This window comes from Labrus bergylta, chromosome 1 (assembly GCF_963930695.1).
Source record: "Labrus bergylta chromosome 1, fLabBer1.1, whole genome shotgun sequence".
Classification (NCBI taxonomy): Eukaryota; Metazoa; Chordata; class Actinopteri; order Labriformes; family Labridae; genus Labrus; species Labrus bergylta.
The window spans coordinates 21,227,388-21,245,502 of record NC_089195.1 but is presented as its reverse complement, the minus strand read 5'-3'; the positions used below and the strand labels follow the sequence as shown (position 1 = coordinate 21,245,502).

General features: G+C 41.2%; 1 protein-coding gene across 1 annotated transcript in view; it reads left to right on the top strand.

The window, feature by feature from the left end:
* dchs2 (dachsous cadherin-related 2) overlaps positions 1–18,115 on the top strand; it is a 27,261-nt gene extending 9,146 nt beyond the window's left edge. The window contains exons 5-20 of the mRNA XM_020639670.3: positions 936–1,964; positions 2,201–2,388; positions 2,844–2,943; positions 3,053–3,222; positions 4,131–4,974; positions 5,864–6,103; positions 8,099–8,233; positions 8,827–9,036; positions 9,759–10,619; positions 11,585–11,698; positions 12,334–12,545; positions 12,631–12,782; positions 13,653–13,783; positions 13,876–14,162; positions 14,363–14,504; positions 15,153–18,115. Of these exons, the coding sequence (XP_020495326.2) occupies positions 936–1,964; positions 2,201–2,388; positions 2,844–2,943; positions 3,053–3,222; positions 4,131–4,974; positions 5,864–6,103; positions 8,099–8,233; positions 8,827–9,036; positions 9,759–10,619; positions 11,585–11,698; positions 12,334–12,545; positions 12,631–12,782; positions 13,653–13,783; positions 13,876–14,162; positions 14,363–14,504; positions 15,153–17,767 (7,430 nt within the window). The 3' untranslated portion in view covers positions 17,768–18,115. The remainder of the gene's footprint in view (positions 1–935; positions 1,965–2,200; positions 2,389–2,843; positions 2,944–3,052; positions 3,223–4,130; positions 4,975–5,863; positions 6,104–8,098; positions 8,234–8,826; positions 9,037–9,758; positions 10,620–11,584; positions 11,699–12,333; positions 12,546–12,630; positions 12,783–13,652; positions 13,784–13,875; positions 14,163–14,362; positions 14,505–15,152) is intronic.

The following is an 18,115-nucleotide window of genomic DNA, read 5'->3' as shown; positions in this document are numbered from 1 at the left end:
ACTCTTCTCTCTCTTGGGAGGTTTTTTTTTTTTAACACCCCTGTGTTCTAGGATTATCCCCTCATAGTCCACATGATACACGCCTCTGACCCCTCTGCCCCCTCTAACAGCTGAACCACTGTTCTGAACAAGACAGTCATTTCAGGTTTAGTCAATTAGCAGATTAGCAAACTTCCAGGACAAACAACAGAGTTGGGTGTGTTTGTTGGGGGTCGGGCAGCGTTAAGCTCTCTGCTTGTGTCACTGCTCTGTAAGTACTGTAAGAAGGGAATAATGAGATCTTCTGCCTGCTACTCTAATTACTTAATGAAGCTGTGTGTGTGTGTGTGTGTGTGTGTGAGTGTGTGTGTGTGTCTTTTTCCTCCTTTTTTGATTGATTTTGATTTTCTTCTTTATCTCTCTCGTAACTTTTCAGATGCTTTTCCTTTTTTATGTTTTGTACAGAATCTTAGTTCAACTGTATAAAAAGTATTTTACCTCTTGAGGTGTCCAGCACCACAGATAGTTTTGATTTTATTTGCTCACATTTTGGATATCAGTTGCTGAATATTTTTCTTCCAAAGATGGAGGTGAATGGAAGCTTTTTTTGTGATACTCACAGAAACAAGAGATGACATTATTTTAAAACATTTTTAAAGCAGTTTTCTATAAATCAGAATATGCATTTTGGATTGAATTTAAGACTTTAAGACAGAGACACAGCAACTCTCTCTGATGTTTTTGTTTTACAGCTGTGAGCACAACAAACAGTTTCTATTCACATGATTGTTTTTGAGTAGAAGGTAGAGGCAGATCTTTCAAAGGTTTTTCAAGTTAAACTAAACTATTTGTACTTCTAAATACAACCATTGAAGCTAATGAAGTGACTTTAATGTGAATTTTTGGTGACCAACTCTTTAATGTTTCATTCTCCATTTCTTAATACAATTTCACAGACTTCATGGACTCAGTGTCGTACAGAATCTCCTCCGGAGACCCTCAGGGTTTGTTCTCTGTCCATCCAAAGTCCGGCCTGATCAGCAACATCAAACCTCTGGACCACGAGTCTCAGCCGTACGTCCTGCTGGTTCTTCAGTCCTACACTGACTCCTCTCCAGTTTACAGCACCACGCAGGTCAACATAACTATCACTGACATCAATGACAACGCTCCTGTGTTCCCGGAAGTCAGAGACACCATCACGTTGTCTCAAAACACACTCCCAGGGACCGTGCTGTTCATCGCTCATGCACACGACGACGACAGCGGGGCAAACGGGAGGGTGCAGTATTACCTGAGAAGCAGCAGCAATGGTTTGTTCGACATTGATAGAAACCTGGGCACAGTGACACTAAATCAGCGTTTACAGGTGGATCATCAGCAGAGGTATAGCCTTGAAATCCTGGCTAAAGATGAAGGAGAACCTTCTCTCAGCTCCACACTGACCCTCACTGTCAATGTTGACCGCACTGCAAATGAACACAACCTCGCCTTTGAGACGTTGGTCTACCAGGTGGAGATCGGTGAGGGCTACAGGAAACATTCCAGGGTCATCCAGGTGAGGGCCCATAAGAGCCGGGGGGCTCATATGCCAAACTCAGGAATCACGTATTCCATGGAGGGAGACGCCGGATTTCCTCCTGCTCCGTTTCGGGTTCACCCAAAGACTGGGTGGCTGTATCTCTCTGAAAGCCTCGATTACGAGACAGAATCTGTGTTTCGCTTTCGAGTGTTGGCGACATCCAGGGAGGCGTCGCTGGCAAACATGACAGCGACAGCCACGGTGACAGTGCTGGTGCTGGACGTCAATGACAACGCCCCCGTTTTCAGCAGGGAGGTGTACTACTTCACAGTGTCAGAGGGGGCGTCGCCTCAAGGCCTGGTGGGAACAGTGAAAGCTGTGGACAAAGATTCTGGGAAAAATGCACAATTATCCTTCCTACTGCTCTCAGATGGGAAGTTCTTTCGAATCAATGCAAAAACAGGTGATACAAATGTTTGACATATTACAGTCAACAAGTCAATCAATAAAGTTTCATTTATTCTGCAGATATCCAACAATAAATCACCATGGCTAGGCTACTTGGTGACAACAGGTCTTTAAGATATGATGGTAACTTGATAGTTGAGAATATGGACTTCAGATTTTATTTTGGATATAACACCACCTTGAGGCTCTATTTTGCTGAGGCATGATTTCTCACCTTTCATTTTCTTCCAGGTGAGATTATAAACTGGGTGGCTCTAGACCGGGAGCAGCACAGCCAGCACAGTCTGAAGGTGATGGTGACAGATCAGGGTCACCCTCGTCTCAACGCCACTGCCTCCGTTCACATCCTGGTCACCGACATCAATGACAACACTCCTCAGTTTACGCACCTGCCTGCCAGCAAGGAGCTCAACGTTCAGGTAACCGTAATGAAATAATTAGTATCTTGTTTGACAAAAGTATGTTTGTCCCTGGAAACTTGAGAGTCAGATTTTTTTAATCAAGGTAAGAGAGATTTCCTGATAGATCAAAGCTCTGTTGAAATGTAATTCAGGCATTTACAATAAAGCACTATGAATTGCCTTGCCGGAAATGTTCTAAATAAACAAACCTGCCTTGCGTAACAGTGGAAAAGACTGTAACAGCTATTTAAGCGACCCCAATTCTACTTTTCCGGTGTTCTATTACCCTCTTAATCACTTTTGATTTGAGTATTTTTCAACAATGTAAGAGTGAAATGTCTTTTCATTTTGAATGTAGCTATTTATTTATTTTTAATTCTCCTCCCCTGCAGGAAATACTTCATAAATAAGTGTGTCATTTTTAGTTCTATTTATTGTAATTTACTATGTGCATGTTACTCTCTGAATTGCAGATATGGGCAGGTCTACCTGCAGGATCCTTGGTGGCAAACATGTTTGCCAAAGACTTTGATGCAGGAGAAAATGGAAGCGTCACCTTCTCGCTGCACACAGGTGACAGATGAGCATTATGTTGTTGTTTTTTTTATTTCCACACCTGTACCTGTACTTTTACTGCTACATCATGTGCCTTCTTATATGAGTTCTCTTGCATCTCTCTCAGTTGGTTTAGAGGATGAAGGTGTTGGACACTTTGAGATCGACAGTGAAAATGGAGACATCAGGACAACAGAAGGTTTCACACACAGAGCTGAAACCTACTACACTCTGAAAATAACTGCCAGGGACGGCGGAGTCCCACCTCAAGAAGACACTGCAGTCATTCATGTACAGGTACAGTTCTTCAATTTAAACCATGATTGTTTTTTCTCCTGTTTTTCATTTGACATGTTAGTTACTGAAGAAGACAATGGCTAAGTATAAAAAGTAGACAAAACATTTATTCTAATTTATATTAGTCTGACATATATAATTTGCCAAACCAACAAACTGTTTGTTTTTTTTACATATTTCTCCCACTCTGCCATTTCTGTATTGAGTTCACAGAAAGCTTTTTTTCTGCATTTACAACTCCTACTCTCTTTGAAGTATTCTCTTAGAAAAAAAGTTGATAATAAAATAATATATTTTAACAACTTTAAAAAGCACATAGGACTTTAAGTTGGGGTTGAGATTTTAAGTACACATTTAAACCTAAAAAGTGTAGTTGACAAAACAATCTTACTACAAGATCCACCTATTGAGAAATAACATACATCATAAAAAGATGTAAAAAAAAAACATAAAAATAATTAATTCACATTATCCCCATAATGATTCACTATATGAATAAAATCCCAAAGGAAATGACCCAAAGAAGCTCAGGCATGTATGGTTTTTATTATACTCATTAATAAGAAGCCGGTGTTGTGATTCTGCAGGAAAAAAACACAAGTTTTTATCAGGTATAGACATTTATTATTTTTCTTCAAAGGGGTTTATATCAAACTATTGCTATAGATAATTGGATGACAAATTTTATTCCACATTTTCTGTTGGGGAGTTTTTTTTTATCCAAATCATCACATTTGGGATTTTTTGTTTTTTGTCCCTTGAAGGGGAGTCACATGATATACTTCATGGTCTTATTATACTACCACCTCACCTTTTTAAGTTGTTCTTATTCTGCTGTGATTTTAAAACTTTTCATACTTAGAAAGTGAAGAACAAACAACATTTCACTGTATTTATGTCACTTCCAGGTTCAGGTATTGGAGGCTCTGTATGGCTCCTCAGAACACCAAATTGTGAGGCGTTTAACTGTGAAAGAGGATACTGAGCCGGGGACTGTTGTCGGCTCTGCCAGCGTTTCAGATAAAGGCAGACTCCAGTATTCCATATCTGAGGGTGATGGGAGCATTCACTTTGGTATTGACAGCACCACTGGCGACATTTACATCAACCAGCCGCTGGACTACGAGTCAGCAGGGCAGTACTTCCTCCTGGTTCAAGCTGAAGACATGACACTGGCTCCTGGAGTGAACGTGTCTGTGCTGGTGAATGTGATAGTGGAGGACGTGAACGACCACACACCCTGGTTCCCCGACAAGCTGGTGTCATTCGGTCTGTTAGAGGACGCTGCGGTCGGATCGCTGGCATTTGCTTTTCATGCCAGGGACTCCGACGGGACATATCCTAACAGCGCTCTCCGCTACTCCCTAGACCTTGACTCTGAATTCAGCCGCTCCTCATCACGCTTCCCCTTTCAGATCAACCCATACACTGGGAGTCTGACTGTGACAGCACCTTTAGATCGAGAGACCACCCCCAGCTACACCTTCACTGTGAAGGCAACAGACCAGGCAAAGAGGAAGGAGGAGCGTAAGCAGACGTCAGTGACGGCTCAGGTCTTTCTGCTGGACGTGAACGACAACCGACCGGTGTTTGTGTCAGTGGACACAGTGCAGGTGATGGAGGACGCAGAGGTGGGGAGTCTGCTGCATCATTTTGTGGCCATAGATGGAGATCAAGGGGAGAACGGGGTCACCTCCTATGTCATCTTGGCTGGAAACAAGAAAGGATTCTTCACACTAGAAGAGAAAACTGGTACAGCTCCTAATTCATGACTTCCAGTATTTATAGAGGCCTGAGCTGCATTATAATTAGACTGGGCTTGCTGCTGTTTTTTTCATGTGCTGTAAAGCTTTAAAATGTCCAGTAATTACTGTAAGGTCAACTCGTAGAAAAATAGAGGTTTAAAGGATCCTAATAGATAAACCTTTGTTTATCTTATGTGCCTGAATAAAATAGAGTGTCGACTGTAATTAAAAGAATTGTAACTCTCCAATATTCATGCTGATTTTAACCTAATTATAATTTGAGTCCAGCATATTTTTACTCCATCTAAATAGTTATCTCCCCTGTGATACCAGAATAAACTTAAACATATGTACAGTATGTATCTATAGATATATATCTATTAATATAAATACATTTTAGTGACTTTTTCAACATCTGTGTAAACACCTGGAACAAAAGCATCTTTTGCAGCTTAAAGAGTGTTTTGAGGGTGATTTTTCTGTGTTTTTATTGTAATTCTCATCTTTGGCCACAAGAGGCTGAAGAGACCAAAAGAGACTGAGGCTGACATGCAACAATACCTTATGTTAATAATTAAAACAAAAGCCTTTTGTCTTTGTGTTGGCTTCAAATGTTTCCTAGAGAAAAGAAACACATGACAGCAGTGTTACATTAAAGATTTTATTTTTGAGAAATTAAAACTAACAAGAAAACATCAATATGTTTAGTAGTATACAGAACCTGGACAAGTGTCAACTTTTTCACCTGACCAACCTTTTATTTCTGCCTGATATTCACAGAACTGAGAAAGATTATCCTGGAAAAATAATTCTCTTCATCCATTTTTAAATCATAAAACTGGAGAAGAGAAAAACTTGAAAACTTAATCACTTTCATCCTTTTCCATCCTCTTCAGGCCTGCTGTTTCTTTCTGCTCCCCTGGATTATGAAACCCAACGTCTCCACCATCTGACTGTGCATGCAGTGGACCATGGCCTGCCCTTCCTCTCCTCCACCCAGACTTTGATGGTGGAGGTCTTGGACGTGAACGACCAGACCCCGGTCTTTAGTCAAAGTGTCTACAATGCCAGCGTGGCTGAGAACAGAGACCCTGGGGAACCAGTGACCAGAGTCTCAGCTACTGATGATGATTCAGGTAATATTAATCAGATCTCATCTCAATTTCACTTCAATAATGTGTCAGAAAGTTGTTGAGTATATAAAAATGTTAAATGGAGAAAGGGCATATAGTTCTAAACCCTGAATTGATACATTTTATCTCCTCCATTTTCCTGTGAGAAGTATTTCCGTTTATTTTCCTCAGATTTCTTTATCTTGTATCCCAAGAACACAAAACAAATATAGAAATAGACTTAAAATACTCATTAGTGTGAGCAAGAGCAGCATGGCATGTCTAATCTGGTCTGTTACAGTGACCAGTCTGTTTTTTTATTTTCTTGTTTCGCCAAAGAATGATCCCATTATCATGAGAAAGTAAGCTGTTGTCACAGTTTAATGAGATAGACTAACCTCTCATCATAGGAAAATCAGCTTTGTTATTCTGAGATAACAAGAAAAATAGGTTGAGATCTAAAAATGAAAATAAAAATACTGTTAAAACAGGAAAACAATCTTATGTTTTTCTAGATAATACGATAAATTAGTTGAAATCTTGAGAAAACACCCAGAACTTACTTTTTATCACAGAAAATATAGTCCATAAAATGTATGTTAAGGGAATATGTGAATTTGTCCCGTAACACAAAATAAAGAGCTGGAACAAGAAAAAAAATGTTTTTGATAAAGTGGTTTCTGATATAATTATTTTTGTTGACTGATGAATCCATAGTGTCACCTCTCATTTGAAAAAATAAATAAATGTTCTTAACCTGTGAGAAACCTGTACTTTAACATAAATTATATAAACCCTAGCAATGGTCTGCATCCAAGAACATCATGGGTCAGTTGTAACTATTTTTCCCGTTCATAAGGTTAAGTGTGAAGAGGTTTTTTTTATTTTTAATAAGATGTCACTGAACTGTTTCAAAACTCAATTCACTGAGAAAGACCACAGGATGTGAAAATCATCCATGTACAGAGTAAAAGTAGTAGTTGGTCATTGATTGAAGAGGTTACTCCCTAAAACATTTCTCTGTACAACAGTTCACTTTATCATGATCAGCACATGTTAGCACACTACAAAATACAGTTGAGCGTCACCTCCCTTTGCCTCGTTTGGTCAAACCTCAGCGCTGCATTGGATCAAGGTTTTCATCTGTTTTATTTCACTCCATTAGCAGTTTGAAACCAACCCCTGTCACTTTTTTTTCCTCATGTGTTGTTCCATTTATGTTTTTTATCTGCTTTACATCAAGCTAATCTCATTCATCAGACCCCTCAACATATTCACAACTCTACACATCAGTCCTATTTATTTTAACACTTCATGCTCAGGGCCTCCCTAGATCCCATTTCTCCTCTTTGAGTTGTAAGTACGAGTCCTTTGAAACCGCTGACAGGGTGTGTGTGGCATGTGGCAGCAGGATCTGTACAGAAGGAGGGGGTTTAGATGTGAACCAACATTCCCAGGGATGAGAATTGTCCAAAAACAGCAAGCCTACAGCTCCTCTGGGGAGATCTGAAAGGTCTCCCAGACACCCAGACATTTCAGATCAGATGATTGCCATAATCCAAGCCATGTGTGCCAATAGGTGCTGTGTTTTCATCCGTCTTCTCGAATCCCTGTGGCTAGCAGCTCAGCTCTCTCTCCCACCACCCATCTTACTTTATTAGAGTTTGTGCAGATTTTTCACTCCCAGTGTTCCCCCAAAGATGACAATCATTCTGTGCCTGCGTTGATCTCTCTATCCAGGGGGGATCCACAATAAGTGTGACAGAAAACGTGCTGTTACTATTGTGTTTCACTTAGTTTTACATGTGTTTTTAGCGTTTGGCTCAATAAATTGAATCCATAATGTATATTACAAAATCACTGTTGAAAGAATATGTTAAAGCTCTTGATAAGAGTTTTTAGCTGGCTATGAAACACACTGAACTTAATAGTGTTTCCTCTTTGAGAGATATAAAAGCAGAAAATTCTGTCAGAGAGAAAATAGATGATTTCTGTTAACCTACATTGTTTCTCCCTCAGAGGAGAATGCTGCGGTGTGGTACAGTTTGCTGCCCGGCCCCGGGTACGAGCTGTTCAGCATCAGCCCATACACCGGTCTGATCACCACCACTTCCTACCTGGACCGAGAGCTGCAGCAACAATTCACCCTCAGGGGTAAGACATAAGCACATGATTATATTTACACATTAACATTTAAGATATATTCCAGAGAAAAGAAACAGTGCTCTGAAACACACTCTGACAAACACCCCTTATTCCAAATGTGCAGGTTTTATTTAAGTTGTTCCAATTTCTCCCTTTTCAAACTTCTGTTAAGATAAAGTCAAACTATGGCCATATAGATAACACTGTTTCCCACAGGTTATTATTCATTTATTTATTTATTTATGTTTGTATAGAATCTAAGCAAACATCTTTTTAGCTAGAAGGAATAATTCAACTTTTGTGAATATTTTAAGGCTTCATGGGAAACAAACATGGGCTCTACATTTCACAGTGTTTAATGAGTGGAGCTGTCACCTTTTAATGAAAGCATCGATCAGATAGATGAGTCCAGAAATGAAACAACTATAAATCACTTGTATGTCTACCAAAAATGAAACAATTCAAATGAAACTGCTTAATGAAATGGAAATCCTTGCGCTGGTTCAAGCAGAGATTAGCATCAGATTGAACATAGCTATCAGTGAAAGTTGTATGCCACAATTTCTGCAATAAGTATGACTTCCTTTGTTTCTTGTCTTCAGTCCAGGCTCGTGACAGCAGCACACGGCCTCTGTCGGGTACGGCCACAGTGCTGTGCTCTGTGCTGGATGACAATGACAACCCTCCAGAGTTCATGCAGTCATCCTTCCAGATCAGCCTGCCAGAGAACCTGCCCCCCGGGGTCATCCACACCGCTCAGGCCTCTGATCCAGACCACGGAGAAAATGGAACCATTCATTACTCCATAATAGGTAAAGAATACGAGTAGTACTCTGAATAACAAGCTATTTAGATAGCCGTTTTATAGTTTCCATGTTCTATCTATGAGTAATAACATCGCACTCACCAATGATACTGCTTAGATCTTTGAATATTGTGGAAAAAAAATGGAGAGGAAATGAAGTGACATTTTTTAAATAGGGATTTGAAGACAGAGGGAGACAAAGTCTGCACACCAGTAGCTGCTCCAATTCACATTTCATGGGAATTATCACCACATGTAGCATTTTTTGGCCCTAGACCTTAATCAGACATGAAAAGACAGAAATTTGAAGTAAGGAACTGTTGTTTTAAGCTGATTCAAACTGCTGTGGACAAAACTCTTCTCTTTGCTGATGCCCTGTATATGTGTGTGTAATATTCTCTATAGAAAGCTCTCTTCATTTAATTGTCTAAAGTAGTACTCACTAAGATCCTTTAGCAGGAATAATGTGAACAGAGGCGCTTTCGGTCTGCTGCAAATAGCTTTGACAGAATTCGACCCTGGCACAGTATGTTCATGCATTAAAAATAACTTAATGGATTCAGTTAGACTTTGAGCTGATGATTTCTTTTGCTTCTGTAAGTCATGTAGATGGATCAATGTTAAACTGAAACTATTTCATAAGTGGTTGAAAGCTCCCAGTGGTGGAAAGGTGTAGAAATGATGAGCAAAGCAGCAGGAATTCATCTTTATTTTGTTTACTTTTGGCAGGAGCAGATTACAGAGGTCGCTTCACCATCAATAGCCACACAGGAGCTGTCAGCACCACACAACTACTTGACCGAGAGGAGAGGCAAAATTACACACTCACAATCCAGGCCCGCGACTACGGCCCTAAACCACTCAGCTCCTCCACCCAACTCCACCTGCTGCTGCTCGACCAGAACGACAACATCCCCTCCTTCACCCTTAAAAGCTACCACGCCTCCATCAGCGAGGGCCTCCCTGCAGGAGCAGAGGTGCTGCAGGTTAGTGCCTTCGATCCAGATGAGGGCTCCAACGGGGACATAACGTATTCTTTGACGGAGGACAACAGCCAGGGGTCCTTCTCCATAGATCCTCTAACAGGGTTGATCCGCACCACCAAGTCTCTGGACCGGGAGATCAGGGCATCGTACACCCTCAGAGCTGTGGCTACTGACGGCTGCACCCAAGGGCCACTGAGCTCTATGGCAACACTGACAATACAGGTCGAAGACGTGAATGACAATGTGCCAATCTGTGATGAAAATCCGATCAGTGCATGGGTTTCTATGAGGACTCTACCTAATGAGATACTTACCACAGTGACAGGAACTGACAGTGACCAGGGTGATAATGGGACAATTCGGTTTACGTTGTCAGATGAGGAGAATCTATTTGACATCAACAGCGAGTCAGGAGAGATCTCACTGAGGAGACGAATCAGAGCAGGATTCTCCGGGAGGAAGCTGCAAATTCTGCTTTCAGACAGAGGACAACCTGCTTTAACCTCCACATGCCTGTTTTTCATCCACCTGAAGGGAGAACACGAAGGACTGCAGTTCACAAACAAAGTCTACAATGCTACTATCAAGGAGAACAGCAGAGCTGGTATGTTTTTTTCTGCTTTCACTGAAACTTTTACAAAGTAAATGTTGGAATCACTAGAGGCGCAATCTTGAAAGTGATTGGCTATCGCCCGAGAACATTAAAGTCTCTGGCAGTGATAGCCAGCCTTTCGTATCCCTTGTGTAGCCAGCGGTGTTAGGGAGATCTGGTTTTAAGAACCCAAATGCAGAACACATAGACAGAGGCAAGAGTAGGTTATGGCTGATGTGTTCCATTTCATGTGTTCTCAACAAAGACTGTTTTTTTTCATACAGCTAATGCCCGCTGAACCTAGTGGTCTATACTACTCAGACTACAAACTAAAATCCAGTCACTACAGTTTCTCCATTTTCCTACAGAATCTGTGAAATGAGAATACCACCACACATTAATCTGTTTTTATTTGTATAGCACCAATTCATAACAAATGATCTAACGACACACTCAAACAGTATATTGTTAAATTATTTAAAGAGAAACAACATTAATCTACCAGGAGCAACGCATGTTTGCAACAGTGACAAACGAAAACAACCTGTCTACAGGCAGAATGCTCGAGCAGAACCAGACTCATGCTGAGCAGCTTTCTGCTGCGACTGTGTTGTCTTGCTAAAAGAGAGACAGTCAGAGACAAGCATAATAACAAGGACACAACAGATAATGCAAACAACAGGCTACAATGCCAGTAATGATGGTAAAACTATGTGTGGTATAAGCAAACATGTGTAGATAAGTGCAAATAAAAGGTATTTTGTACAATGCAGCATGCACATAAATAATTATAGAGCTCATTTATAAAAAGTAAATAATGTCAACATTGTACCTTGATTTGTCTATGCAATATAATGCCAATAATCTATGAAATAAATGGTTGATATTTGGCCGAAGTTCTCTGATGCTCATTAATATTGTCCTAAACAATACAGTGAAATCTCTTGACCTTTTAATGTGTTTTCTTTCCTATCAAGGCACTTGGATAACTAAAGTGGAGGCCAGTGATCAAAAAAACAGCAGACAGAGGATTACATACTCTATATTTAGCGGCAACGAAAATTTAATTTTCTCCATCAGCCGTCACACTGGTAAGATACTGAAAACTATGACTATTTAAAATAAGTGCTTCTTCCTTTTTCTTGCTGTAATTCTAAAGTTATTTTCTGGAGGTCACTGGTTATGATTAGCAACTGGCATTCATGCAGGAATGTCATGCCTGCTTTTATCATTTAAGCTATGCTAATTACACAAAATCTCATTCACTCGTGCATTTTATTTTCCACAAAAGCATCCAGAAAATAAGCTTTGATTTCTACTCCTGTACCATTGTTTATGTTTAACCAATCAGAGCTTCTTCAGCCTATTTTGAGACCCTGTTAAATATCATCAAAATGCTCCCTCAAGTTATCTGGTTCATCTTGTTGTTTATATACAAGTATTTTCTGAAGATCTATGATTGTTGCCTTACTAATTAGATCTTATTCTGCTCCAAATAAAACAACTCTTTTTGGATTCATGTCTGTATACAGTAAAGAAGTACACGCCACCAGACTGAAATATTTAACTGAAATCAGATAGAAATAGGTTTTAAAAGGTTACTTTTTTCTCTGATCTCCTAAAAAGATGCATCAACAAGCCAAAATGAAAAAGCTGATGGAACAGAATTCCACTGTGATTGGAAAAGTTTGTTTGGGTTGAAGCTCAGCTTTGTCTTCGAATGCAGGTGAGATCCGTGTGCAGAAAGATAACTCCCTGGACTTTGAAGTGAGCCCTCAAATCCAGCTGGTGGTGCTGGCTGACAACGGGCTGCGGACAGCTCACTGCAGAGTCTCCATCAGTCTGCTGGATGTGAATGACAACGCACCAGTCTTTGAACACAGCAGCTACAGAACAGCTGTCTGGGAGGGGCAGGTGCAAAACACCTACATCATGCAGGTAGTTACCATATTTAAACCTTCTTTTACAGGCATATCATATGTTTGTTGTGATATTTTTATAACCCTTCCCATATTTTCTGCAGGTATTTGCATCTGATGGTGACAGCGGGAGGAACGGGCAGATTGAGTACTCCATCGTGAATGGAAACATAAATGGAGCATTCATCTTAGACTCTGTTCGTGGGATTCTTGCTACCAGTGTCTTACTGGACCGTGAGATCATCCCCTCATACAAGTATGCCAACCTCATGCATATAAGCTTTACCTTACTATTTCTAGAATACATAGTAGGAAAGACAAAACTAGACATTGTCATTTTAAGGCCCAGTGCACATGTTGTTTAAATACCAAATTAAATTGCACTCCTGGAAGCGGACAGGGTGTGTTTGTCCTAAAAGTTGTCCAAAGTTGGCATGTTCCTGTAATGAGGCTGCAGAAAACAACTGCGCTTTAGACCACCTTAAACCTGGTCTGAAGTCTAAAGTATGTGGCGTAGTATGTGACTGTTATTTAGAGGATTCATTAGAGGGATGGACATACATCGGCAGGTTCACAACACACATCCAATGAGCTTGTTTCACACACACAAGACGCACAACAGTGCACCTACTCCAAAGTTTGTCATTAGGGCAATTTTTAAAAGATTCAAATTATTATTTTAATGGAATGGAGGGCTGGGAGAAGGAAGGCTTTTCTTTCATTTTCTTTCATTTTGTTTTATAGCACTCCTCTGTGCACGCTCTCTGCAGTGAACGTTCTGTCTTATGTATGCAGAAAAACATGCAGTGCAGACACTGGAATGGTATCGTGCAACAGAGAATTGGATATATAAAAAATAAACCTTATACATAACTGAGTGCCACAGATGATATAGCCCCCAGATAGTATGTCTGTCCACATATGAATCCAAATTATTGCATGCTGACCAAATTTCTATCATGAGCATTAAGTCTCCAACAGAGGACAAGTACTTTAAGGAAAGACTCAAAAAGTATAACCTTTGTGAAGTCCATCATTGAGTCACTACTTTAACTATCTACAGATCCAACCCAGTATATTTCAGAAATGCACCATCTGTAAACTTTTGTTTGCTTTTATATTACAGGCTGGTTCTGCAGGCAACAGACAGGGGGAACCCACCACTCAGCAGCTCCACAACAATCAGAGTCCAAGTGGTGGATATTAATGACAACAGCCCTGCCATCCCCCCCATGAAGCCTGTGCTTATAGCAGAGAGTAAGACCAATCCCCACAACAGCCCTCTAACTGCTTGCAAAATTCTGTGCCTGTTAATTGTTATTTATTTGACATCTACTTTCCTACTGCAGATCTTCCGACAGGTTACATGGTCACCCAGGTGACTGCAAATGACGTGGACCTAAGCTCCACCATCACATACAGCTTTTCAGACAACAGCAGCACCAATGTTCCCTTTGCCATTGATCGATACACTGGTGTGGTTACCCTGACTCGAGCTCTGGACTATGAGGAACAGATAGAGTACACGATGACGGTGTGGGCCTCTGACTCCCTCCACCAGACCACCGGAGAGCTAAAGGTTCAAGTGCTTGACGTCAACGACAACACACCAGTCTTCACCAAGGTCTCCTACCAGGTACTGTTGATATAAATATATATATCAGTAGATATAAAGGAAAAGGCCAGCTGGCTGTGGTCACCAAGCAGTGTATACAACTGTGTATGCATGTTGCTATCAGAATGAAATGACAAAAGGAACAAGCCTTTTTTATAATCAGTACCTGTTTAAAGCATTAGCAAAGATTTATGTGACTAATGACTTGTTCCCTCTTTAAGGTGGAGATGTCAGAGTTGGTCTCAGCAGACACATTTATTTTGTCAGTGTCTGCCACCGACAGAGACTCTGGACTCAATGGCAAGATCACCTATAGACTGCTGTCATCTCCTTTACAGGGCTTCTACATCCAGCCAGAAAATGGTAAGAACAGTCTAAGCGATGGAAGAGACATACTGGAAATGCTCTAAAATAAGCCAGCAAATGATGTGTCTATATATTAGGGGAAACTGATTTAAACGTTATGGAAGAATGTGCACCATTTTACACATAAATAAAGCAGAAATCAATTATGTCCTATGTAAATGTCTCTGAGTCATGACTATCTACAATGAGTGAGAAGCATGAGTCTGCCAGCTGTATTTTTGTTGGAGCCCTGTTTACATGGACGGGATTGCCTTGCACACAACTTCTTTTAAACGTTTTTGGACTTCAGGGTATGAAAGTATGATGATGGCAATCAGAGAGACATAGTGATTATTTCTGTATGAGTATCATTCGTTGGTTAAACACCATTACCTACCTAACATTTCCATTTGATAGTGCTACAAGCTACAATTGGAATGGTGTAAAATCCAAAGATGAGTTAATGTTGGCTAGGGAACGGCAATGTCATTTAGCTTACGGAGGTTAGCTGCTGTGAATTAGTTGTCAGCAGTTAATGAGTTAATTGTGTTGTTTTAAATTTAAAAAAAATGCCTGATTTCCCGAGTCATTGATGGATTAACTCTATTCACATTGCTTTTCATCATTGGATCCAAAACTAACCACTCTTGACAATTTTTTTTGCAGGGTCTGTTTTCACCAATAAACCTTTGAAGGCCATTACAAACAATAATCAGATCCATCTTCTGGTTGAGGCTAAAGACGAAGGGGAGCCTGTGCAGTCTGCGGTTACCTCCATAGATCTGCACATTACAGACACAAATGACCACGCACCATTGTTCCATCAAGATGTCTACACAATCACAGTTCCAGAGGACACACCTACTGACACCACATTACTGACCCTGTCTGCAGAGGACCAAGACTGGAGCCCTGAAAATACCCATTTGGACTACACTATTGTCAGGGGTAATGAGGAGAAGCGATTCTGTCTGGAAGTAAAAATGGCTCAGGTAGAGAATCTCATGAGGAATGTGGGAAAGGTTGTTCTCTGTAACCCTTTGGATCATGAGATGACAGAGAGCTATTCATTAACAGTTAGTGTATCTGATCGAGGAACACCTCCACTGAACAGCTCTGCTGTTGTTATGGTGACTGTTTCGGACTGCAATGACAATGCCCCCATCTTTGTCAGCACAGAATACCATACCCAAGTGAGTGAAAACAGCCATGTCGGTACCAGGCTGGTTCAGGTAAGTGCTCAGGATCCAGACCTGGGAATAAACGGACTGTTGCGGTATGAAATTATCTCAGGGAACAGCAAAGGTCACTTAAGGGTCGACCCTCAGTCTGGCCTTCTGGTGGTCAACCACTCTCTTGACTATGAAGAAGACTCAAAATACACCCTCACCATCCGAGCATCTGATGGTGGTGAATCCTCTGAGGAACGTAAAGTGGCTTTTACAGTGGTCTTTATCACAGTTTTGGATGAAAATGACAACAGTCCATACTTCATGTTCCCTAGTGTTAACTGTTCTGTGCTGGAGAACCTCCCAGCATTTACCCACACCTGTTCTGTCCATGCTGTTGACAATGACTTGGGTTCCTACGGACAACTCACCTACTCTATTTTGTCCTCCTGCTTCATGGACTATGGCAGTGGTAGTCCAGAAAGGAAGGAGGCCTTTGCCATTGATTCCCTAACTGGGGACATTCACACCAGACAGACCTTTGATTATGAACGAGAGAGTGAGTACTGTTTTGTAGTGGAGGCCAGGGACAAAGGCGACAAAGCAGCTACAGTGAGAGTACATGTGAGCATCAAGGGAGTAGATGAGTTCAGTCCAGTCTTTACTCAAAATCAGTACCATTTCCTCCTACCTGAGAATGCTAAGCCTGGAGAAACAGTCGGTTATGTGATGGCAATGGACCACGATGGTGGGGTTGATGGGCTGGTGGAGTACTCCCTTGTCAAATCATCACAGTTTTTCTCAATAAACAAAACAATTGGTGCTATCTTTGTGTCAGGCCCTGTGTATCGCAGACAAGGCAGTTATGCTAATGAGGACTTGGTGAAGCTGGTTGTGTCTGCAAGTAGCCCCAGACTGGCCTCCAAGACTACCCACTGTCTTGTTTTTGTCAATGTCTCAAGCTCAGCAGAGGCACTTACTGGGATGCCTCTTGATGTGCACATGCTCAGTTTGAGTGTCTCACTTATAATGTTCCTTCTCATCCTTCTTATATTTGTGTGCCTGGTTCTAAGGTTCAAGCTAAAAGAAGCGGCAATCAAAAAAGCCACTGCCATTGCTGCAAACTTAAACCATGGCACAGGCTCGTTCTGTGGATCAAATAGTGGAACGCAAAGTCCGATCTCTCTGCCAGAGATGAAACGGCCCAGCATCTTGGTGTCCAATAGGGACATTTCAAATCAATACATTCAGTCTGACTCCAGCGGCCGTGGATCGGCAGAAGGTGAGACAGCTGAGGACCAGGAGATAAAGTGGATTAATGCTTACCCCTGCTGTAAAAGAGATGAGTCTTTGGAAGGGAACCAGATCATGAAGATACAAAACTCAGCTGCATTAGCTGTGGACAATATCTATTGCCACTCTATTGATGTAGAACCAGAGCATATTTTATCACTCAATAAATGTTTAGTATCGGGGATGGCCAGCACAGAAAGCCTCCACCACTTCAAAGAAGAGGGAGGAGGTGAGGGACTTCTTCCAGCTATACTGCGAGAGAGGGATATACAGGAGTGCTTGAGAATGAGTGGGTATGCACCCCTCTCAGGTGCCCAAGCCTCTGCAGATTCTCTTTCATCGCTGTTTTGTCTTGAGGAGCAGTTTCAAGGAAGCTACAACTGGGACAATGTTTTGGACTGGGAGCCACGCTTTCAGACTCTGGCCTCAGTCTTTGACGATATCGGGATGCTCCCTGATGAGGAGCTTCAAGGGGGCCGAGAGGAGTTAGCAGGGGAGACAAGCTATCTCATGTACCCACCCCCTCTCATAACGGGAGTGGCTCAGCCTGGCATTAGAACTGTACCGCCTCGAAAGCCAGTGCATGTGCCACACCTGAGAAGGAAGCCATCTTACCGCAAATTTGTATATTCACCGTTAGCAAGGAACACAGGACTTACCCCTTCAGTGATGACCCCTACTTTCTCCCCATCACTTTCTTCTCTTACAGTTAGGACCCCCATTGCCTCACCTGTTGTCTCTGAGACTGGGATAGGGGGTATCAGACTTGACTCAGGGCCTTTTACTGCAAGCCTGTTGGAGGCAGAAATCCAGGTGTAGATATGCACTTAATCCAAATGTTTGTGTGACATTCAATTCCATTAAACATCATCTACCAGAAAACAATGTGCCACGTTTTAAGGGACTTGATGGGACTTTGAACAGTTCAGTTTGATGACATTCTAGTTCATATATAACAAAAATCAATACTACATATATATTACTGTTTCTAAAGAACTGTGAAGTACTGGGCTTTTTTCTTCTACTCATTTTTTTAATGAGTTTAGTGTTAAGGGGGAGATACAAGACAAAGTTGCTATTTGAACATGATGTAGCCATTTCATATCAAGATTTGAATTGTTTCTTAACTCACTTATCTAATAAAACTAATATCTGGAAAATCCTAAA